This window comes from Ischnura elegans, chromosome 6 (genome assembly GCF_921293095.1).
Source record: "Ischnura elegans chromosome 6, ioIscEleg1.1, whole genome shotgun sequence".
In the NCBI taxonomy this organism is placed as follows: Eukaryota; Metazoa; Arthropoda; class Insecta; order Odonata; family Coenagrionidae; genus Ischnura; species Ischnura elegans.
Genome location: NC_060251.1, coordinates 116222754 through 116247499, shown reverse-complemented (window position 1 = coordinate 116247499; position 24746 = coordinate 116222754). Strand labels below are relative to the sequence as shown.

At 38.6% G+C, this 24746-nt stretch overlaps 1 protein-coding gene across 1 annotated transcript in view; it reads left to right on the top strand.

Annotated features, from left to right (window-relative positions):
- LOC124161453 overlaps positions 1–24746 on the top strand; it is a 155697-nt gene that overhangs the window by 27895 nt on the left and 103056 nt on the right. The window contains exons 7-10 of the mRNA XM_046537776.1: positions 6519–6670; positions 12991–13361; positions 17615–17675; positions 21431–21566. Coding sequence (XP_046393732.1) covers positions 6519–6670; positions 12991–13361; positions 17615–17675; positions 21431–21566 — 720 coding nt within the window. The remainder of the gene's footprint in view (positions 1–6518; positions 6671–12990; positions 13362–17614; positions 17676–21430; positions 21567–24746) is intronic.

Here is a 24746-nt window from a genome sequence, read left to right as displayed (position 1 = left end):
TTTGCAAGAATTATTCGTAGAAACTCATGGCTAAGCTAGGTTGTTTTTTCCATGGCTTCCGTCTTAGTTTTGCTTGGTCACCTTCTCCGCTCCGCGTCCACGTACCTGCCGTGGTCATAGTCACCTTTGAGTAAATCCCAGTGTCACTCTGTTTAGAATTACACCAAGCAGCAATTCTAAGAAAATTTTAACACAATGCATAATCTGAACTTGCAGAATAATGCTTCCTCACCGTCGTGTGAATATTTCTCGTTGAATGAGCAACTGTAACTTGCCAGGAGATTCAGAGGTTTCACCGACTACCATGAAGAACACATCGCACGGTTACTGTAATGTGTCTTATACCCTTCATTCGAAAATATTCCTTTGCGGCTACGATGGTCTATACAAAATTGCTGACGTTTATATAATTACCGATGATGTGACAGTTTACCATTGGGGTGAAATCAATATAACTACCCAACTATAACTGTGTGACAGAAAATAATTTCTTTTTCCTGACCATTAATTCAGTATTTACATGGTAAAAATCGTTTCATGATGAATAGGAGAATAGCTAATTTACTGTGAAGTGAACATTTGTAAATATATTTCTCGTTTCTTTGTGTACTCAAATGCACAGATATTTTATTCATTGGGGGTTTTACTAACGTGAAGGGGTGAGTGAGGAGGAGAAAGGAGAAGGAATGCCAGGTAGGTTGTTTTGAGGTGAAGGGGTGGTAGTGTGTCGACTGCCAAGGATCAGGGAATACCCAGATCGTTAGGCCAGGTAAGAGTAGAAAACCCTTATCGCGAAAAAGGTTGGGAGTGCAAGGAGACAATGAGATACAAAAGCCTGCTTTTTCTTTATCTTTCCATCACTGCATGAGGGACAGGGAACAAAAGCCTTGTCAAAACGACCTGTGGTGGCCCTCACTTCATTCCAAGGTCTAGCTCGGGTGGGTCATTAGGGCGGAGAGAAGTTCAATCAACTTTTGTGGGAGGGGGAAGAAAGCGGTGAATGACGAATAAGGAAGCTTAGTGGGAAGGTATGGATAGTCTCAATGTTTAGGTCAGTGAAACACTACGGAAAGAAAAGGTGAGGGAAGTCCTCCCAGCTTGAGGGTATTTTTGTCACCCCAGAACATTCTTCCATCAGTCCCTCACGCAGAGCTGGACCGTAGAAAATAGGCACCTGTTCCTTCTTCCCTACCACCTATAACCCATACTTCTAAGAAGTTATTTTCTTGGATTTCCCACCAATCCAGGAGTAAAACCTCATCTGGTACACTCCCACGCATCACATTTACTCGTCCATCTCTAGGGAAACGTCCTCAGTGAGGGAATGGGGCTCCGCGGCCGGAAAAAAATACCGGCTCTTCTAGCTCCACCTCCGAAGCGGCGTTGGGTTGTTGGACACGTCGCTAATTATCCCATATTCATTATATTTCAAAACCCATAGGACTTTATTTTTTTAATTGCAGGTTATAAGCTCCCAGAATATTCGTAAGATTTGCCTTGATCGCCAGAATCCTGTAAAAATCACGAAAGTAGCACTCGTCTCTTCTCACTTCACCTACAACTGTTTCATTATTAACACTAAAAAACTTATCCTTCTGTATACACTGCCAAAATAAAACATATGGGTGGACGCAGTAAGGCAAAGTTATGTCATATGGGCATAAACGATTTTTATTCGGTACTCATTTTTAGTATTTAGATACATAAAAATATAAGCAATATAAACATTAAAAAGCGGAGTTTGTCCAGAACTGCATATCAGAAAAAATATTTCAAACAACCATTACACACGAAATTAAAACTTTCATTCGAAAATAACAGGCAAAGGGAGCAGAAATAGAAAGCATTATGGCAAAAAATGGAAAAGAATGCAGCGTTCAAGATTTTTTGTTATAACTTCCATAATAATGGGTTAAATCTAGCAAAACACTTTGAGAAATAAAGATAATAGATGTATTTACCATTATCAATCAGAAAACTTTTAAATTCAGGCTAACTTTGAAAGATAATAACAAAAAATGACGTGGTGCCGCTGCGGTGCCGTAAATCCAATGATGTAACTAAATTTGTAAATCCAATTGAGGGTTAAGGATGAAGGCCGTGTTTTCACTTTGATGAATCATTGTAATTCACTTTTTTAGCCTCTCCACGTCTTTTGGCTTTACCCTTTCCCTACGTAGGCCGTGTTTTTCACGGCTGGAATATCTCGACGCTAAAGGACAAAGGCCGTGTTTTCACGGCTCTGCAGTCAAGCATGCCAAGTGGGTCCCAAGCACCATTAGGGTCCCTAGGTGCGAGAGGTCCGACCCTTTCTTATTGTCCGTGTGGGGATTATCTCGGCCCATTCCGGCACTTAATGTCCCACTCAAGGAAGGTGCTCATGGTCACTTATTTGTTTATTAGTTAGAATAACTAAAAACGTACATGTTGCATTTATTGAAAATCAATACCAAGAATTACATTCAGGATGTTCTGCTGATTGGTTCCAAATTTTAAACGGAACTCTAGCGTTCAAATTAACGGAGGTCATCATCATCTAGAACAAATTTTGGAGACGCTAAGGTTAGATGTATCATTGTTATTTTTAAACCTTATTAGCAAATTTATAGGAGCAATTTTGTTATGATTTACATCTAAAAATATACGTTACTCTGTTAGCCACATTCTAAGTGTAAATTTGTGGTGAAATTTGGTGAAATATCCGATTGAACTCCTATGAAAAAAAGCCCTCGTAATGAAATGAAATATGATTCTCTTCTCTTTCTTAATTCGTGCGTAATATGAATTTATATTTATCTAAGCGAAATTGCTTTATAAATATAATTTAGCCATTTCAAACAACAAATTTGTAAGATTCAAGTAGTTTTATGAGAATTTTTCTGGAAAATATTCTTGAAAAAAATTCGAAAGGTTTCATTCTCATGTTTTCAGAATGCTCGTGGAGAGCAGACGCGAATGAGGAGAGTGTGGATTTGGGCATCATGGATCTAAAATATGTTAATATCATAAATCGTAAATAACTAGAAGTATGCTAGGTACATTGAAAGATTTCGTTCCCTTGAAAGTACTAGTTGGTCAATGATATAATGCCCTTTTGCTGAAAACCCTAAAAATAGCCGAAAAACTTCGTTTATAAGTTCTAGAGGCAAATTGCAAAATGAAAGGTGTACACTGATGAACTGACATTTGCTGCAATAGTAACAATTAAAAAAAATAAAATCACACTAGCAACAATAAACTGACCGCAAAAGTACGCCGTGATGGGCTGCCTTTGGGAAAAGGGTCGAGGATTATATTTGCCCAGTGGCCGAGGAAAGGGTCCGGCACCCCGCTAGGCAAGGTCCTTAGGTGGAGGAAGCGACTACCTGGACAATTCCTTGCCGAGAAACAACTCCGTACAGGGCGAAAAAGAAATGCTCAAAGCCTTTGTAGAGGCAAAACCAACTTTCCGTGAAGGAGCCCAGTGCGAAAGGGTTAAATTATGGGAGATTTAATTTGCATGCAATGGATTGATGCAATGCAAGGTCAAAAACTATTGTAAGGATAAGGGTCCATGACTTCTGTATAGGTAGGTTTCTCTAAACTTTTGCTTTACGGTAGTTCTATAGCAGTATATCACTTTGATGATAAAAATGTCATCATTTTTTCAGTTTCAGTGATATATTTTCGACTATTAATATATTTATATTGTATGTATATTTAAGTGAATGTATAATATATAAAATGAGATCAAATAGGCAGCACTATATTGCTTGGGGGTACATTATCTTCCATCATAGCTCTTCCGAAAATGTTGCTAGGAATGCATTATAGTACTTATATTTATCAGCATCAGTTGCTATCAACAATTATGAGCAACTTGCATGATTTTTAGTTCAAAATTAATCTTTTGGTTTTAATTAGTATAGTATGGTAAATATTAGTGATGGGTCGGTTCGATTCCTCGATTCTTCGATTCCTCGATTCTCGGCCAAGAACCGGAATCGAAAACGAGTACTTGCCAAGGCGAAAAATCGATTCCGATTCCAGTAGTACTTCAAACAACAAAATATACGACCGCGTTTCCAATAGTCATTTGAATTTTCGCGCCACGTAATCGTAATAACAAAACACATATCTTTTTGGGATGCGTGAGTACTCGAAAATTCAAGTCGATTGAGTAGTTGGTACTCGACTCGAGCGTTTCGAGTAGCATTACGAATGTCGAGTCGAGTAGTTGAGGTTACAGAGCTTTCGAGGCTAGTAGGTCCAGCAATCTGCCGACAGGAAGCGCTATCATGAAACTCATGTAATAATGCAGTTTTTAAAGCCGATAAGTCATTCTAATGCCTTGGCCTGGTAGTTTCAGCTTGCCGAATACACTATAGTTGTCGACGTGGGCGCCGAATACCTTTACGCCAGCCGCGGCGGCCGATCGTCTTCCTACTCCGTGCACACTGGTCCGAAATCGGAAAAAGCTGGAATAAAATCCAAAATGACCTTTTTGGGGATAGAGACTTGAAACTCAGCGTAAAAACTCATAAATCATTACCAAATATTGATTTATATGCCATATTACATAAATACGGACCTTTAGTGAGATACAGAGGCCCAAACATGACCAATTTTTTAATGCCACGCGAGATATCGTTTTTCCTAAAAAAATCTTTGAATTTATCCAAGTGGTTTTGCGCTGGTTTGAGTTTTGTGGAATAAAAAACACAATATTCCTTTGATCTGGTGCTTTGCCTATACTTTCAATGACTTTTGAAGATTTTGGCTCTCATCTGTCTGGTTTTACAACGCAAAATGGCCGACCCGTTGTTCACGTGAAATTTGACATAAAGTAGACACTATCTTTCGTTTACGAAAAATATAACTCGGAAAATTTGAACCACAATATAAAGTAGAGATTTCTAAAGAGTACTAAGTAGAAATCTTGAAAAAAAAACGTTTGTTACGAAGGAAATAAGAGCGATTTTTCAATCGCGCGTCAAGGCTGAGCTACACGCTGCAGAACTTTAAGGCTCGGTAACTAAGGCCGATTTTTCAAGTTTTTTTTTTAAAACATTAGTCTTGAAAATCGTCATTTAAAGCATGGATAATCGTCTTCATTGACTTAAAACACTAAACTGAGGATGTTAAAAAGGATTATGTATAGATCGACTAGACCATTTAGCGCATTACTCGAGTGAAAATACTAATGATTGGATATTTTTCGGAACCATCCCACGCGTAAGAAATATGCCTCGGGTATTGAAGTAAAGTGAAGAGATTAAGTCAGCATGCTTAAGAGAGAGAAAAATGAACTGTTTCCGTGAAAGGCAACAACCGATACCCTTTTCCCTTTCCACCTTCGCCGAGGTGAGTCGCGCGGTAGGGGGAGTTTTCACACCACAAGGCTCTTTAGCCTTTGTATTACTGTGTCCGTCCGATGTGATATTCATTTGTAGCGTTTAGTTTCTTTCTTGAACTCAAAAAAAGCAAGAGATTTTAAGGTTGATTAAATGACGTGAGAAGTATAGCATTTTTTTGGCTCTACAAAACTGAAGTTTAGTTCTATAGTTGTTCGCTTCGTCCACTTGAATTCCATGATGATTCAAGATCAAAAAAAATCGTTGATATAATTTTTAATAAAAATTCCAAAGTCTCCAAAATCTTGCTATTTTGGTGGGAAAGTACTTGCCCAATAACACATATGTGTAGCAAAAGGCAATTTTCTGCAGGCAGTAATACTGTAACATGGAGACATCAAAACCTGCTGGCTGAGCATGTAGAATACATAATTGGTTTTTCTGCTTGAGAATTTGAAAGGGCCAAATATTACATGATCCATATACGTAGTATACAATCTTTATTACAACTATGAAAATTTATGTACTCAGGGCTCTCCCTTGTAATTTGGATATATATATATATATTGTCGACATATTATGAGTGCCAATATTCTAAAGTAATACCTATCATGTAACACCACTTTTCAGGTATGTTCTGTTTTGAAATTTAGCTATTATATTTTAATTACATAGTAATGATATGAAAGATGCTTTTGTCAACTGACTCTTTCACAGAGTAATATTTTTTTAAAGTGGTTTTCTTGTTGCCTGGAATTAAGTGATATTTATCTTGGAGCCTATGGCATCAGAATCGATGGAATCGGTATCGGTAGAATCGGAATCGAAATGTCAGAATCGGAATCGGGATCGGAATCGATAAAATTTTGGAATCGACCCATCACTAGTAAATATATTAATGAATTTTTGGAATCTTGGTGACCAGTTGCAGATCCAGGATAGGGACAAGGGGACTAGGTGAGGGGCATGGGGGCTAACCTCCCAGCAGCAGTAGTTGGGGTCCAAACAAAATTACCATTTTATCTCTAAGAGTAAATTAGATGCACAAGAGAGGGGCTAAAGCTCACCCGATCCAATCTCTGGATGTGCCTTTGTTGGTGACTTACTAAGAGGCAAAATTTATAAATTTTCCTTGCTCTTTATTTTTACGGTGATGAGTTGATGATTTTATGTGCTTACTTTCAGTTTGCTTACAACTACACAATCATGGAGAATTGTCAAAATGTGACGGGCCATATCCAGAAGCATGTGAATGATGCACACTATTCAATGTCTATAGAATTAGATGTCTTAAATCAGACTATACGACTTGTTGACTTCAAATTAAAAGCAATCGGGTGAGTCTTTCGATATTTTTACAATAGTTTTTGATGGTGATGCACTGTTATGCTAATTCGTTTGCTTTCTATTAAACTACTTGGAAAAGACAATTTTTCATTGATATTGTATCTGAAATTCAAGTTTGTTACCAGAAAGTCAGAACATCTATTTTCCTCTCATCTTTATTCCATAATACCTACTTCCGACCACAGATTTCTGACTCATACAAACATTTGGAGTGAACAAGATGAAATACAACAAAAAGTCATTTAATTGACCCCCTCTAAAATCGTCTGAAACCCTAGGAAAAATAGTCAAACTATTTTTTCTATTTTTTTTTAATCAAGCCAAGGTTCAATATCACTGAAAACAAAAACAATCCAAACCCAGTGAGAAATGGGTGGTGGAATCCACGTGGAACCCACGTGGAGATGTAACGTGGATACCACGTGTTTTTGGTCGTGGAATCAACGTGGAACCCACGTGGAAATTTGGTGGAAAAATTAAAACAGCAGTAGGTGCTGTCCTAAAACCATTAAAACCTCAACCACTCTATAGCTAAACCTTCTATATATGTGTCTACGATTTTTCATGTGCTCTCATGGCTGCCTTTTCACGAGTTATATAAAAATAGAATGTGCGATACATTTTCACATAACTAGCGTGGTTTCAGGATGATAAATGACGCAATGTCACCAGAGAGTTAAGTTCCAGAAATTAGAAATTCTGTTTAACATTTAATGCTAATCATCACAAATCCACTTGAAATCAACGTGGATTCCACGTGGGTCCAATCACTCAATATCCACCACCACCAAATATCCACCACTCAACGTGGATTCCACGTGGGTACCACGTGGATTCCACCACCCATTTCTCACTGGGAAGGGTATAAATAGTAGACAAAAATTTTAAGAAGGGGCAGATTGACCAGAAAAGGCTACAGGCCTTCTGTGGTAGGGTTTGAAGGGGAGGGGGAGGAGAGAGCTTCACTCAAAGAGCGAAAGCAAATCTGAAATATACATACATAACTGGAAGTTAGGTTCCCAGTAAGAAATGGGTGGTGGAATCCACGTGGAACCCACGTGGAAATGTAACGTGGATACCACGTGTTTTTGGTTGTGGAATCAACGTGGAACCCACGTGGAAATTTGGTGGAAAAATTAAAACAGCAGTAGGTGCTGTCCTAAAACCATTAAAACCTCAACCACTCTATAGCTAAACCTTCTATATATGTGTCTACGATTTTTCATGTGCTCTCATGGCTGCCTTTCCACGAATTATATAAAAATAGAATGTGCGATACATTTTCACATAACTAGCATGGTTTCAGGATGATAAATGACGCAATGTCACACCAGAGAGTTAAGTTCCACAAATTAGAAATTCTGTTTACCATTTAATGCTAATCACCACAAATCCACTTGAAATCAACGTGGATTCCACGTGGGTCCAACCACTCAATATCCACCACCACCAAATATCCACCACTCAACGTGGATTCCACGTGGGTTCCACGTGGACTCCACCACCCATTTCTCACTGGGTTATTGTATCACGTGCAGGAATAACTTACTTAATATGAATTCACTTTACACAGTTTTTGTTGCAAATTAAGATTACTCCCACTTAGTTCTGTTGGGGTTTCATGCTTGTGTCGGCTATCAGCCAGCAAGGTTGGCAGGCATGAGAAGGCGCCGCTCATTTTTTTATGTGGTACCGGTTGGTACTGGTCGCGCGAGTGATGTAACATGTGACGGTTATAAAAGTTATTCGTTCCCACTTATGTGTATTTTTATTGCCCACATTAAGTTCCACTGCCAATCAGCCCACAGGTTATGGAAGCCCAGTGTATCTATCAACCTCAAACTGACAAGGAGAGACAAGTGTTAGTCGAGAGAATATAACGTTGAGAAGAAGAATTCGTGCTGCTGGCGTTAAGCGAGTGAAAATGGCGAACGAAGGGAAAGTGCGCGAAGACCATAATTACTTGAGGTTAAATCAATTCATAATAACTATGTGTGGGCTGTTCGTACACAAGCGGGACTAGTGGAGAAGAACTGTTGGAATGCGGTTGACCCCGGATTCGACGACGTGGAAGAGCTGAATGCAGAGCAATCACAAACAAACAGGAGAGCCTTGGCGCATATTTTCAGACATGTTAATGATGAATATCTGCTAGACATAGGTGATTGTGAACGAGCAAGAGGCGCTTGGAAGACCCTTGAGGAAATCCATGCAACATTTACCCTACTTCACACTGTCATGCTAATGAAAGAGATGGTGAACGTGGAGAAGACTGAAAATATAAGTATGCAGGCGTATATGACGAGAATTCAGGATATTTATAGAAAGGTGAGCAAAGGCGGAATAACTTTTACCGATAAGCAAATTGGTATGATCTTCCTAATGGGATTGCCTCTTAGTAAATACGAAGGGCTAATCCGTTCGATGGAGCAGGAGGGGAACCTTACAACTAGAGCTGTGAAAGCAAGATTACTTGTGGAAGAGAAGAGGGTTCAGAGAGAAAATGATCGGAAAGAGAGAGAGGAAGGACCGACAGCATTGACATCGACGAAAGGCCATTCATTCAGCAGAAATCAGCCTAATAACAGGGGGGAGAAGAAAAACCATTACGGAGGAAACAGTAAGATGCGAGGAAGTGGCATAAACGGAAATAAGATGATAAACGCTAGTGAGTCTAAGTGCTTTGAATGCGGAAAATGGGGACACGTTGCCAGAAACTGGGACAATCCAGATTTGCTGGAACCCCTTGTAAAATATTTACTGATAATCAGGGAGCTATTTCTTTCAGTAAAAATAGAATTGCTTCAGAGAAATTAAAACATTTGGAGGTCAAGTACAATTTTGCAAGAGATTGTGTAGAAAAGGGGAAGGTGTATTTTGAGTATGTTCAAAGTAACAATAACTTGGCCGACTTGTTTACTAAATCTGTAACTGGTGTTAAAACTAAGGATTTTGTGTCCAAGTTGGGACTAAGATAATTCTGTTTGTGAGAAGCACATTTATTTTTAGTTGATGGAGTTATTCGATTGTAGTTCGTTTTGATTCTGATATCCGACAAGGGGAATTGTTGGGGTTTCATGCTTGTGTCGGCTATCAGCCAGCAAGGTTGGCAGGCGTGAGAAGGCGCCGCTCATTTTTTTTATGTGGTACCGGTTGGTACTGGTCGCGGGAGTGATGTAACATGTGACGGTTATAAAAGTTATTCGTTCCCACTTACGTGTATTTTTATTGCCCACATTAAGTTCCACTGCCAATCAGCCCACAAGTTCAAGCAAGTAGTACTGCTTCACCTCAATTATCAAACCAGTCAAACATTAACGTTGCCGCTCTATTAGTATGAGAAAAGCAAAAAAGAAAGATAGAATTATTTCTCCTAGTACATATTCATGAATAAATTAACTCAACAAAATATAACATTCACAATCAGGTTGATTGATATCTTTACTGTATCCACAGGATTATGAGGGAGGTTCAGCATCAACTGGCTTTTAAAGAGGCTGTAGAAAATAAAATAGGGGAGGATACGACCAACAAACCAATGGAAGAGAGTTGGAAAACCATTAGAAGTGGTCTGCAGGCGGCAGCTGAGGAAGTTCTTGGTAAAAGAAGAGTCGTTATGAAAAAACCATGGATCACGCAGGAAGTATTAGATCTCATTGAAGAAAGAAGAAAATACCAGGCTGCGAAAACAGAGGAAGGACAGAAGAGAATAAGGAACGAAATATGTCGTAATGCGCAGAAGGCTAGAGAAACGTGGATGAAAAGCATTTGCGAAGACGTGCAAAACAATCTTAAAATGGAAAAGTAGAGGCCGCTTATAGGATAGTGAGGAACCACTTTAAGGAAAGGGGCGTAAGATGTAATACCCTTAGGGACAAAAACGGAGAACTATTGATTGAAAACGAAGAAAAAGGGAAGAGATGGAAGGAATATCTGGAAGATTTGTACAAAGGAAGTCGCCTCAGAACGAATGCTATCGAAAACGAGAGGGAAGTGGATGCCGATGACATGGGAGCCCCAATTTTAAGATCGGAATTTGATGCGGCTGTAAGAGACCTCAGGATAAATAAAGCGTCTGGCATTGATGACATTCCTTCAGAACTAATCAAAAATTCAGGAGAGAAGACGTTGAACCAGCTATACAAAATCATTAGTGAAATGTATACGACAGGTGAGATACCAAAGGATTTCGAGAGGAACATTATAATACCTATTCCTAAGAAGAAAAGAGCGGAGAAGTGCAAAGATTTTAGGACCATAAGCCTTACTACACATGCATCAAAGATACTGACAAGGATCATCTATAGAAGAATAGAACGGAAAGCAGAAGAGTACTTGGATGAGGACCAATTTGGATTCAGAAAAAACAAAGGCACTAGGGAAGCAATATTGGCCCTAAGACTGCTCATAGAAAAGAGAATGGAAAAGAACAAGCCAACATTCGTTGCGTTTGTGGACTTAGAGAAAGCATTTGACAACGTGGATTGGAGCACAATGCTTGGAATCCTAAAGGAAATTGAGGTTCTTTATAATGACAGAAGAATCATCCACAGTTTATACAAAAACCAAGTAGCCGTGATAAAATCAGGGCCCAGCTGTGAAGAAGCAAGAATTAAGAAAGGAGTGCGACAAGGCTGTACATTGTCACCCGTAATTTTCAACGTTTACATTGAAAAAGCCATTAAGGAAATCAAAGAAAAGGCATTGGGAGTGAATATCCATGGAGAAAAAATAAGCATGCTAAGATTTGCCGATGACATAGCCGTTATAGCAGAAACAGAGAAGGATTTGAAAAATATTCTGGTTAATATGGGTAGGGTAATGAGTAGATATCAACTGAAAATAAGCTCGAAGAAAACCAAGATCTTAGTATGCAGCAGAAGAGAAGAAGTCAAGACCAACATTAAAATAGGGAGGCAAAAACTGATGGAGGTGGATGAATTCTGTTATTTGGGAAGCAAGATAACTAGTGACGGGTGAAGCAAGAAAGAAATTATCAGCAGAATAGCCCAGGCGAAGAGAGCATTCCACCAAAAGAGAGACCTGCTTACAGTGGGAAACTTAAATATGGAAGTAAAGAAACAATTTATAAGAACCTACATCTGGAGTATGCTCCTATACGGAAGTGAGGCATGGACAATGACCGCAGCGGAGAAAGCAAGGATAGAGGCCTTTGAAATGTGGTGCTACAGAAGAATGATGAAAATCAAATGGATCGACCGATTTAGTAACGAGGAAGTCCTAAGAAGGGTAGGAGAGAAGAGAAGCCTCATGAAAACCTTAATAAGAAGAGGGAACAACCTTATAGGCCACATCTTGAGACATGATGGCCTGATGAAGACAATCGTCGAAGGATAGGTGGAAGGCAAGAATGGAAAAGGAAGACCTCGAACAAAATGTATGGAACAAGTAAAGAGAGATGTGAAAGAGAAGAAATACGTAGGAGTGAAAAGAGTAGCTGATAGGAGAACTGAGTGGAGAGCTGCATCAAACCAATCCTAGGATTGTTGACCAGTGATAATGATGATCCACAGTATTGCATGCGTGGCAATGAAATAAATTAAAAATTCATCTGAGAAAAATAATCTCTCCAGGGTAGAGTTTACTGATTGAAGTGCATGCGAAATTTTCAAAGCCTCTAAAGCCAGCAATGAACTAAAATACTTGAAAATCGCATGCAATCACTCAAAAAGTAGCAATGGATTTTATATTTTACATTATTATCGTAGCAAGCATGTGCCTAGGATCCAATGCATTTAGAAACGTGACTTTTTGATGTTTGCATCGGTTATTTTATAACATTTTTTGTTGAGTTGGTGAAATAAAAATATGCATTAGAGACCCCCCTAAAAAATTACCATCATTTTAATTTTTCCAGAAGCTATGGTTGCCAGTTGCCTCCTAAATCCACAACTGTCTCAACTGACAGCTGATGAAGCATAAAAAAGATATCTAATATTTTCAATCTCAACTATGAAGCATAAAATAGAACAAGCATTCATTGATGCATATTTTGTCTTCTTGCAATTAATTTATGCCTCTAAGTCTTGCTTTAAATGAATTATGCATGCAATTCTGTGTATTCCTCTCTATTAATTGTACCTTGCTTGGTTTCGTCATAAAGAGTATTAGGTATTATTATTGTAAAGTTATTCAATTAAATAGTGTGAATTATATAAAGTTGCTGTAATATTGATTTAATATGAATTTTCTCAAAGTTAACTTGTCAGCAATTGAATTTACTTGGTTTGATGTTAATGTGGACTGTAGTGCTGGATTTTAACAACTTATTTTTCTTTAATAAATATAGTCGCCTGGCCATGACATGGCCAGATTCCTCTTCTGCTTCAAAATCTTCAGAGAGCCAGGAATGTGATCATGTGTTTGTATTGGCTTCATCAACCAAGTGCTATGTGGCAGGATCTGTCCAATTGGATGCATTCAAGGGAAATGGCAGACAAAGAATCATCTTGATCTCGGCCTTCAATAACTTCTACCGTAGAACCATCTTCCCTCAAGTGGAAATTGTCTTGCAAACCATAGTAGAGGACTCCTTCAAGAGTATTAACGTGGCAGACCACATCCCCAAGTTGGCCTACGCGTACGCAGGCCCTGAGCCAGGGGTGGAGGGGGAAGATTTGACTTCTTGCATGGATAAACCACCTGTCCAGTTACAATATCGTAAGAATAAGAGTAATGTTACTGTGCCTATATAATTGTTCAAATATTTGTTTTATATGAATGGGATGACTTGAAACATTTTCATTTATTCCCATTTCTAATCAATATTATTCTCAATCAGCCTTCCTATCATTGGTTTGACATTCTCTTCTCTCAAATTCCCCTTCTTCCATCTTTTCATATATACACACGAGTACCTGTTGAATCAGACAATAGTTTTTAGTTCACCAAAAATGGTCAGAAAATGTCACATGTACAGAAATGTTTTGGATCTTGGGTTATGATAGCCAGCTATTATTATTCGACCCCTCCTACATAAATTTATCAAGGGTGATAAAGCAATGGGTAATGAAGTAAACTGCTGCTCTAAGTTGAATGATTACATAATTAATTTGCTAGTAACCCAACACACATAATGAGGAGGTGGATACTATATGCCCACTCGACAGGTACATAGTTTGAATCTTCCCATGAGATGGAACTACCATAGGGAGAAGCTCGGTGCGGTGGGATAGTTACATTAGTGCATTTCCCAAGATCCGCTATTTCCCTCCATGCAGTACTCACCTCCCCCCCTCTGAAGCTTTCCTCTTTTCCAAAATCAAACAAAAGGTCCCAGGTCGTGAAGGGATCACATTCTGAAGACCTGAGCTTCGAAAGAAAATATCGAATTATACGAGAACGACAGAAATGTGTTTCACCACCCCCCCTTTTCTCACCCACTGAACTTTTTCAGCCTAACTGCTTCCCAGTTTCTGGAGGTCAACTGCTGCATGAATCACCTATTAGCCCAAAAGGTGTTTTGACACTAAATAAGACATCACATAGCCCACGAGCATTAAAAAGCTTACCCTAAAGCCTGACGAAATAGAATTTTTAAATAAAAATTGCCGATGAAACAGGATTGCTGACACATCTGCTATTAGTATGATCGAATTCATCAAAATGCAAGCAAAAATTAACGTATAGTTCAGTCTCAGCTACTAAAACTTACCCATATCAGGCACTAAAGTATTTGAAAAATTATTTGGGATGAGTAAAAGTCTCTAGGTCACTGCAGTAAATGCATCAACCTATTAAAAATATGAAAGTCCTGCCAAATCACCAGCATAAACACATGTAAAATAAAACATGGTATCTCTTAGATCACACCTCCGATTTTATACTTACTTTGCATGAAGTCACCACCACAAGAAATTTTAAAGAGGCAGGAAAGAAAAAACACACAGAAATACAATACATATATTATGTATTTTCTATTGTCAACCACAATAATATTTCCAATTTTCTCTTCTATCCCACATCTAAATTAGCGAAACAATTACTCTTATTCTCTTTCGAATGGAAAATTATTTAAAAGAGGACTGGTCGATACATAAAAACTATCTTCAATACTTTCTCCGCTGAACGTCCACTATCACAGCATCAACTTGCACAAATCAAATCCACATCCACAAATATGTCACTTCTGCCACAATGTCTGTCTTCTTGGCGACAGGTAACAGTGAAGCGATCCTCCAATCTGGGCACCTTCAATTCAGCAAGAATTTTCTCCTCGTCTTCTCGTCCAAGGCCACAGATTACTTTCTGATATCACAATGGTGCGATGTGAAGCTCACACACCTAAAATTAATAAATAATAAAATACCATGTAACTTATTAGGTCAAATCATTTCCAATTTTTTGGTATTTCTGCATGAGAAATCAAATTACTAGGCTCGTAAATATAGTAAATATTTGTATGCCTGATATTTTTATTGTTTTACACTATAGCGTAAGATAATTTGAAATGATGAAAGCCGACGTGTAATACACCATAGGGCAAGCTAAGAAGCAATATTCGATCCTATAAACTTGGCAGCTTATTCCTAGTTTCTCCTTTTAACCACACGTTCACCGAATGAATTAATACAAAAAAGACAACTAAAATGCAAGAATTTTCAAAAGAATTGCTGCTACAATATTTTCAATCACAATTTTTAGTACTGAATAGTACTATAGTGCTGAATAGTTCGGGATGTTGATGCATCAACATCCCGAAGCCACTTCTAACTTAAAATTACATCCAAATAATTACAGCGAGAAAGAGTACATACCTCACAGCTTTTCGTAGGGGTGAAATGTTTTCTTCTTATCGCCCAAATGCACTTCTTCTTCAACTCAGGATCTTTTGGAAAGCTAAAACCTTGAACCATGTCCCGGAGTTTCCATTACGTCATCCCGACAATAAACACACGAAAGGCATTTTTAACAAAAATATCTCACAAACACGTTTCTGAAGCCCAGTGAATGAAATTAAAGAATAAGGGAAACTTCACTATTACCAGACACTCTATTTTTCACAAACTTAACCACAAAAATCCCTGAAATGTGGTAAGACGTTACTTAAACGTCGCGATCTCCAACGGCTTGTGCTAGCTTGTGAAGACATGTGATCTTTCTAGGAGGATATGGCACGATGGCACCAGATGGCACCACCCGCGAAAGAAAATAGTCCCAGACCGAATACAGTTTTATCGAGGAGATACAATTTTATCGATGCATATGAATTTGCCAGTCCTCTTGCATCTTTTTTCGTCATTATAGGAAATAAAGAAACAAAACCTTTTTAGTAACTTCCTAAGCGCGATTTTTGTATCTTGATGGTCCACCCTCGTATTCAGGTACGAAAACTTCCTGTGCCGTCTGGGTAACATTATTTAAGAATTTTAAGCAAGGAAACAGTTGGAAAAATGTGTCAGCAATTTCTGGCAAAACTTGATATCCTTGCAGCTGAGCTTCTCGGCAGTTGATGTGGCATTTTTTTCCGAAAACAGGACATCAGGTTAATTTTTACAAGCTATACTAGAAGTCATTTGTCAGAGTTACTGACTAAGGGATATCATCTCAGGATATTTTGGCTCTCCCTACTAGCAATTCGAATTCATCTGCTTATCTGGTGCTACGCTACTTAGAAATGAGTGGGTAAGTTGCCTTCTCTTTATGACAAAAAATTTCATGGCGCAGTTATGTGGTCATGCTTGATGCTTCACCCTCTGCAGTATGCTCTGCACATGCGATAGCATCAGTTCCGAACTTCACCTCGCATGAGTGGTTCCGTAATTTCCAGAATGGGATGACTTTGGTGTTCTCTGTGTGGGTTTAATAAAGTCAGGTTTCATTGTTGTTAATTTTATTTTTATTCGTCTTCGGACCATGGCCATTACGGAGAAACAAGTAAGAACTTTAAAAGATGGACTGAAAATAATTAAGGATGGAGAAAAGAATCAGGCCAAGAAGGGTATGAATATTGCAGAATGCCTCGGGTTGTCCCCTGGCACATGACAGTAGGGGTGGGGGTAGAGTGAGATACCTGGTGAAAACAAGAAGTGAGATGAAGCCGAGGATCGGGTGGGTGTGCCGCTGACTATTAACGCAACATTGTTCATGCTTTTCACGTTTCCTCAATTTTATGAAAAATATATTTATTAGAAAGGAACATTTCAAATAATAGACTATTTTTGGTCTACGTGATCCATCTCACAACCAATCACTGCACTGGCAAAAGCGGTTGTTTTAGGCATGCTATGCACTTTGCTCTCGTAAATATGTGTACTTGAAATGGCATTTGATGGATAAGAAGTTTTATATTAGGCAGAAATCCATAATAGCAGTGCAAATGCCGAGTGGAGTTCAAACATTTTTTAGCTAGGTGGGGTGTTCCGTTAGGATATTTGAAAGAGATATTTGTCGAATCAACCTCAGCGTCGAAAAATGTTGACCTAAGTGTTTCGTTAAAGTACTAATATTCTTGTAATAAGCTAAAATTTTGTTTGAATCCTTTGATGAATACTATAATTACGTGCCAAAATCCTGCGTTTCCTGGGTCATGGCCAACCAAGCCAAACAATCAACCGTTGATCTTTTTCCCGCATTCATAATTATTTTCGTCCATCCCCCTGAAAAGGATAGGTCGAGGTTCCATTCTGACTAATGCAGCAGTTACTGTGTTCTTGACACACCATGCTAATGCCTGGCTGAAGCTAGTAGGGCGAAGTATGAATTGCATTTTATTTAAAATATAACTTGCTTGAGTAGGTAATTCATGTTATGTACCTATCTGACATACAATGTGGAGGATAATTTGTATTTTGTCTCTAAAAAGCTCATGCAAAGCATTTTGCAAGACATATCTATGTTGGGAATACCAAGTTTTCAGTTGTTAAACCACTGATGCTGGCTAATCCATGCTTGTATCTGACATCCTTTTCCAGTTCAACCATTGTTGGAACCAGTGACTGAAGTCCACTTTATACAAAACTCAGTGGAGATGTGGTGAGTTAAATTAGTTTTTTTGATAATATTAACTGTATTTCATGTTCCACTGTGTTTTATGCGTAACAATTATTATGTGAAATGCTTAATAGGCATTATTATTTGTTATTGAAAGACAGTAAATTTGACTTCTAAAAATTTTGATGAATAGTTTATTTCCAATGCTAAGAAATATTTTAATCTCTATCGTAACAGGCTCAACTTTGTGGAGGTTCATTCTAATAAATAAAAGCGAACAAACTATATGTATAAATCCACCAGTTTATTTATGTGGTACTACTAGTTTCGACGCAGCGGCGTCATCATCAGGTACAAAGGCTACAAAGAAACAAACATCCTTATATATCATGTGGTATCGGGAGGAAGAAGGTAGGTGGAAGGGGTGGCTGGGAAATCTGAGGTGTGTCATTGGGCGTTGTGGGAGGGTGGTGAGAGTTGGAGAGGGGCGGGGTGTGGAAGACCGTTGGTCGGGAGTAACGGAAGGTTGTTGGTGACTAAGGTAATGACGGAGGTGCATGATCTGCAGAGTACATCGGACAAACGGGCCGCACTTTCCGGAAGAGAGCGGAGGAACACAAGAGGAGTTTTCAAACTTGTAACCTCTCCCAATCCCACTTTGCTAAGCACTTGTGGGAGGAGGACCACAACAGTAATTTCATGCCAAAAATTCTACACAGGGAGGAAAAAGGCAGAAGAATGAACAAGCTAGAAGAGTTGGAGATTAGAAGACTCATCAAGAAACATCCCCTTCTTAATGATATCCTTTTTGAAAACCTTTCCCCCCTCCTAATAGCCTCCCTGAACCTCACGGAAAAACCAACAACCCATAACCTTCCCCTCCCCCCACTTCTACGAACACCTCCGTCATTACCTTAGTCACCAACAACCTTCCGTTACTCCCGACCAGCGGTCATCCACACCCCGCCCCTTTCCAACTCTCACCACCCTCCCACAAAGCCCAATCACATACCTCAGATTTCCCAGCCACCCCTTCCACCTACCTTCTTCCTCCCGATACCACATGATATATAAGGATGTTTGTTTCTTTGTAGCCTTTGTACCTGATGATGATGCCGCTGCATCGAAACTAGTAGTACCACATTATAATGTGGTACTACTAGTTTCAACGCAGCTATTATAATAAATTGGTGGATTTATACGTAGTTTGTTCGCTTTTATTTATAAGGAATATTTTGTTGAAATTTTTTAAAATGAAAGGGCTATTTCTCTTCACCACATTAATATGCTAATGACCACCAACGGAAATCTGTGTTTATGGTCAAATATTGATGAGTGACCATAGAAATTTCAATTTTTTTTACTAAAGTGTGGTTTAAAGTTTATTATTTTATGGGATGCCTCTTTTCTGTTAAAATACATTTTTAAATGTTTCTCTAATAATTCTGATATGTCACATTACAGTTTGACTTTAATACATTTTGAGTTTTTTTTTGTTTTGTTTTTAGATATATTTTTGGGAGTTACACATGCTCTACCCAAAATTCATTCCAACGTACTGAGTACTGAAGTTCATACAAGCTTCATTTGGTGGTAAAAATTGAGATTAATCACACACAGGCATAAATAATAATAATAATGACAACAAACATACATATGCATAAAGAGTATAGAATATTTCAAATTCACATTGCACACAAGTTGCCACATGCAAATAATAATAATAATAATATTTTATTGGTCACAGAAAAGATATGAATATACATATAGAGGACCCGTCAGGAAAACATAAAAAGCAAATCAAAAATACAAAGAAACTCACAATATATTACATTAGTTGTGAGGCATCCTTATATACAAACATAATTACAAATAGAAGTTCAAAAAAAGAGGCAGGAACATGAAAACATGACGATGACACAGCAGTGGCGTGGAGATGGAATGATGCCCGAAAACACAGGATAAAATTTCACCTTGACTGAGAATTGAACCACGGAATTTCTGCTTTCCCATCAGATGCTCAGACCACCGAGCTATCAAAGCTACTATTATGTATGTGTTCCGACGTCTCTTTGCTTCAACTTCTATTTATAATAATGTTTGAATATTGACTTGTGGTGACGTGTCTGAATGTGAATTTGAAATACAGCCGACTCCCGATTATCCGGCTGCGATATATCCGTGTTGCGAATTATCCGTGCATGATTCTCACTCTCGCTCAATATTTCCACGATCTTTATAAAAAATAAAATCGGACGCAATATCATCGGATTTACAGCCTTAATGCTAGGATATACTGGGCTTTTAATTCCGTTAGATTCCCCTTCGTAAAACGGAAGCCAACGCACGCCAGCTGCATTCACGGGAGCGTTGTGTTCCCATTTTCCAAGCCTCACAGTGCGCGACCGCACTCCCTGGAGCGGGATCCCCGCACCCCAATATGTATCTGCCACTGGTCGTTGAGGAATTAGTGCACAAAATTTTCACTTTCATCTTCATGTTGAATGCATGATGATGTGCCGTCGATCTTCAAAGTAGTGCAAAGACAACTTTTAATGATTCCTATTTTGTATGATGCTAGCCTTCACTACTGGAGTCAAAATAAGTATGTATGTTTCAAACTCTGCGTGATTTAAGTAACAATAATAATAATTGCCCTTCTGGTCGGATGACATAGAACTTTTCATTTACATGTTTCATGCATACAAACTTTATTCGTGCAAGTGGACTCAAGTGATGTACAGTTATGTCATGAAATCAGATAAACATTGGATACATAAGACTGGACATGAATAACATAGAATCACAACTAGAAACAAGAACTTCTTATCTTCATTTCACTCATTTCTGCTATAATACAATTTAACCCTTTCGAGACGGCGGAGTATTCGTCTTAGCATGACTGCTGTACTGAGTGAGCCCCAAGAGACTCTTCTTTCTCATGGTACGGAGCATTTTTGGAGGACAATCGTTAAGAAGGGTCTCGCGGAACCTTTTTCGACCCCTTCCCGCTGGGACTCCGCATTATCTCGGACTCCGAGAGTAGTTGTTCTCCCTCCTTTCCGGGTTTACGACCATACCTGCGGCATTGGTTTGCTGTCAACTTATGTATTGCTTATATGTATTTAGCAAAGGGATAATTGTTACTTGCACATGAATTGTTGACTTTGAATTGAATTCCTCATTTTATTCTGAGCAGTGTCAAATTTTAAACTAAGTTCTAAGGTCAATATTAACACATTTAATGCAGCAACAATTTCCATGTTGACGTTTATACATAACTCAAGATACATATAAGTTAATATTTATCGTAGAATTTCGTTTAAAAATTGTAAACGCTGCTCAAAAGACAACTAATTCAATTCTTAGTTTATTTTTTATGAGAAATCGACAAATATTTATTTAAAAAACTGACTGGATAAACAATTATATGACCGCTGTCTCTTACCACTAAGAGGGGTTATAAAAGACGAGGGGTCCGGGTACCTGCTCCCGGATTCCGAGGGTAAATCCTAAACCCCGCAGGGTTGGGTCCCGAGACAAAGGCGACGTAAACCCGCGACCGTCCTAAAGGGGGGAGAACTAGAAAACGTATATATACGCCTTTCATTATCCTGGCCAGGGAAATCTCACACGTAAATATACGGCCGTCGTCTCCTGGGTCAGGAAACGTCCACACGTGTATACGTGTGTGTGTATACGTGTATAGTAGGGAAAAGGTTAAGTAACTTTCATCTGCTCAGCTGTGCTCTCTAGTGGATAATTTACTTATGAACACTATTTATATTCTCTTTCAGGTCATTTCAGAAGCAGATGGAGGAAGGAGCAAAGCATATTGCACAAAATGTTTGTGACAAAGTGACGAATAATTTGAAGGAAAGAGGTCTTCTAACAGGCATTCTCAAGGATGATAGGTTCCTCATGACCATCAGGGTGAGAGAGAAAATTTTATTTGCCTATTGCAGTGATACTATGGCTTTACAAACATTAGTACAATTTGTAATTGTGCAAGAGCTTAAACGAATTTTAAGTATACCGGGACTAGCCACGGTGATAACTTTTACGGGAGTCACCCGCAATGCACAATTGTGCGAAAAATCCACAGAGAAAAAAATCATTCGCCTTGACCGGGATTCGAACCCGGATCCCTCGATTTCCGGCCGAGTGCTTTAGCCAGTTAAGCTACCGAGGCGTCATTCTTCCCTGTGGAAATTTGTGGACTATACCGGTTAAAATTTTATTTTAAATAGCTTAAAATTTGTATACAAGCAATCGTGCTGTCTGGAGTATGGTTAATTTGGATAACCTACAGTTCTCCATCCTCCACATTTTCCCACATCAAGTCCCTTATACCCTGAAGCATGGAGCACATTTAATTAAACCCCATCCCAGCAGCTGAATGAGATTTAAATGACTTCGCCTTTTTGGCATGCCACCATTCAAACATTTATAGCTTTCATAATACACAATCCATATTGTTGAAAATTTTTGTGTACTTGAATAAAATAATGTGACACTATATTATAATTTTTCAAACTCTTTGAATAAATATTTATTGTTTTATACATCCTGTTCTCTGAACACAATGGATAAATTTTCAGTTTTGAAGTTTTGTTTCAATTAAGATGTGAGGCCTCTAACATGCCATGCATTTTTTAAAAATAGTTACATTATATAGTTCAGTGGTAAAGAGTGAAAATTTTCATAAACAATTGGATATTTTCTATGTGATTACTCGTCTTGCCTACATGAAAACTCATGAATTCACCCATTACTTTGACTGTGTTCTATTATTACTGAATCATTTCAAATAGTTACTTATGTTCTATTGTTTTAACCACCAGTATGGAAATATTCAAATGAATTTATCTTAGTAATTCTGCTTTGTATGACATGGTTCCAAGCATAAGCCCACTGCACATTGTTCACACCGGTACACTCAACTTTTCCCATGCTAAGCACAAACTGCGCCCCTTCTTCGGGGCTTTGATATCTTCCCAAATGCAGGGATTCTCCTTAGGAAATGTCTCTCAGTGAGTCTTGGTACTAAATTTTCTAAGGATTGACAGCCTTGCATAAACTGTGTGTATGGAGTTGCATATTTCAAAAATATTCTCCTGACTAATTGCACGCAAAATGATAAATGCGCTAATTTTTTATCGGTGTATTCCCTGTAAATAACTTATGAATTTAGGAATGCGGTATTCAGTAGTTTCTCAAATACACCCATGTCTCGTATAGCGCAATTTCGATTAGCGCAATTTCGATGTAGCGCAAATTCGTCCCTCGGGGAAACATTGCAACGCAGTGTAGCCTAATCAAAAATCTTAAACGCTCTCGTGATAAAACGTGAACTTGCGCTAAGTACACACGAAATTTCTATCAATTTACGCATATTAATATTATTTCTTGCCTCAAATCTTCTTTTTTGTTTATATATTAATCGAAATTCATTGCTGCGCAATTGCCAAAAGTATTACTCGTCATTGGGTCTAGATAGCCGGCCTACCGAAGATTTATCTCGTCTCCTTGACAGAATGATAATAAATAATTTAGATCGTTAATTAAGCGTGGGGCTAGTGGAAATGAGTTTTTTTTCAGCAATACGGTTTGAGACGTATTTTTGCCGTCGTAGGTTACCGGGTGATTGACTTCCAGGTAGAGGGTCTGCGCTAAAGCCTTCAAGGTCATCGGTATTCACGGGGGAGAAATCGAGCGGTGGCCGAGTTGCGCATGAATAGCATCAACTCATAAAAGGGTCCGCTATAGAGTCTCAAACACAATGGCTTCGTTCCCTCCCCGCAGTCATAGCCCTTCTGCGTCTCAGGAATACAGTTCAGCAGAAGAAGGTGATTTAGATAGAGCCATACAGGGTAAAAACCAAGAGAATATGGCAAAGGAATGCGTGTAGAAAAATCAAGAATTTATCAAGAAAAACCATTAACCTAGAAGAGGACTTGAGAGAGGTCAATTGCTTTGAAAATGGAGAGCGTCAAAGCGATATTGCGCGGAAGTTTAAACTCACGATGCCTTATTCTGAATAAAGACGAAGCTAAAATATCAGTGACCTCAGCCGCACCAACTTCAACCAAGCGGTCTACACATACGGAAAGTTCATGGTGAATCAGTACAAAAAGACGAGAGTGGTAATCGCTCCAAGACATTAAGTGAAAGCTACGGTTGGTTCCAGAATTTAAACGGCAAGCAGGTATTTTCAGTGCGGCGATATCAGCTGGTGAATCTGCAAGTGTTGATAGCGCAGCCACCACAACATTTTCTGATGAACTCCAAGCTGTTATTGAAAGTGGCTCCTTTCCCCCTCAACTAGTTTTTAGTGTAGATGAGACGATATTCTTTTGGAAAAGAATGCATTCTCGTTCATTCATTTTCAGGTAAGGAAAACCTGGGTCAGGTTTCAAGGCATTTAAAGACTGTTTCACGTAGCTGCTAATGACTCGGAGGACTTCAAATTAAAATGATTTATCATTCATAAACTCCGCTAGCTATGAAATGGCATTTAAAGTAGCATTTTCCTGCCATTTTGATGAGCGACAAAAGGGCCTGGGTGACACAATAGTTGTTTTTAGACTAGTTTGAAAAATCATCAACTGCCGGCAACGCATTACGATCCCCTGAGATAGCAGATGTTAGCCCACCCGCACGACAGGACGGAATTTCGAAAGCACGCAAGAATTTTTTTTAACGTGAATAAAAGTCTTTGAATGCGTGAATACTATCTTTAAAGATGTTTTTAACTATAAATATTTATAGAAATAATGTTTTCTAAGGCTTTTTATGGGAATATAGATGTTTTAGAGGAAATTCAATACCCAAGACCTATGCTACCAGGAACGCATCCCTATCTTCCCTATGTTAAAACGCTCTCGTATAACGCAAATTCGTATAGCGCAAAGACCCCAAGGAACGCATCCCTTGCGCTATACGAGACATGGGTGTAACTTCATATACCACTTTTTGTGGCGTTTTCTTTCCATTAGGTATGAATGCAATGACAACCCTATTGGAAAAAATCATGGGAAAAAATTCAATTGAAATGTTCCATTGAAAAGTGACAAATTTCAATGGAACAGTTCAATTGAAAAATTTTCAATG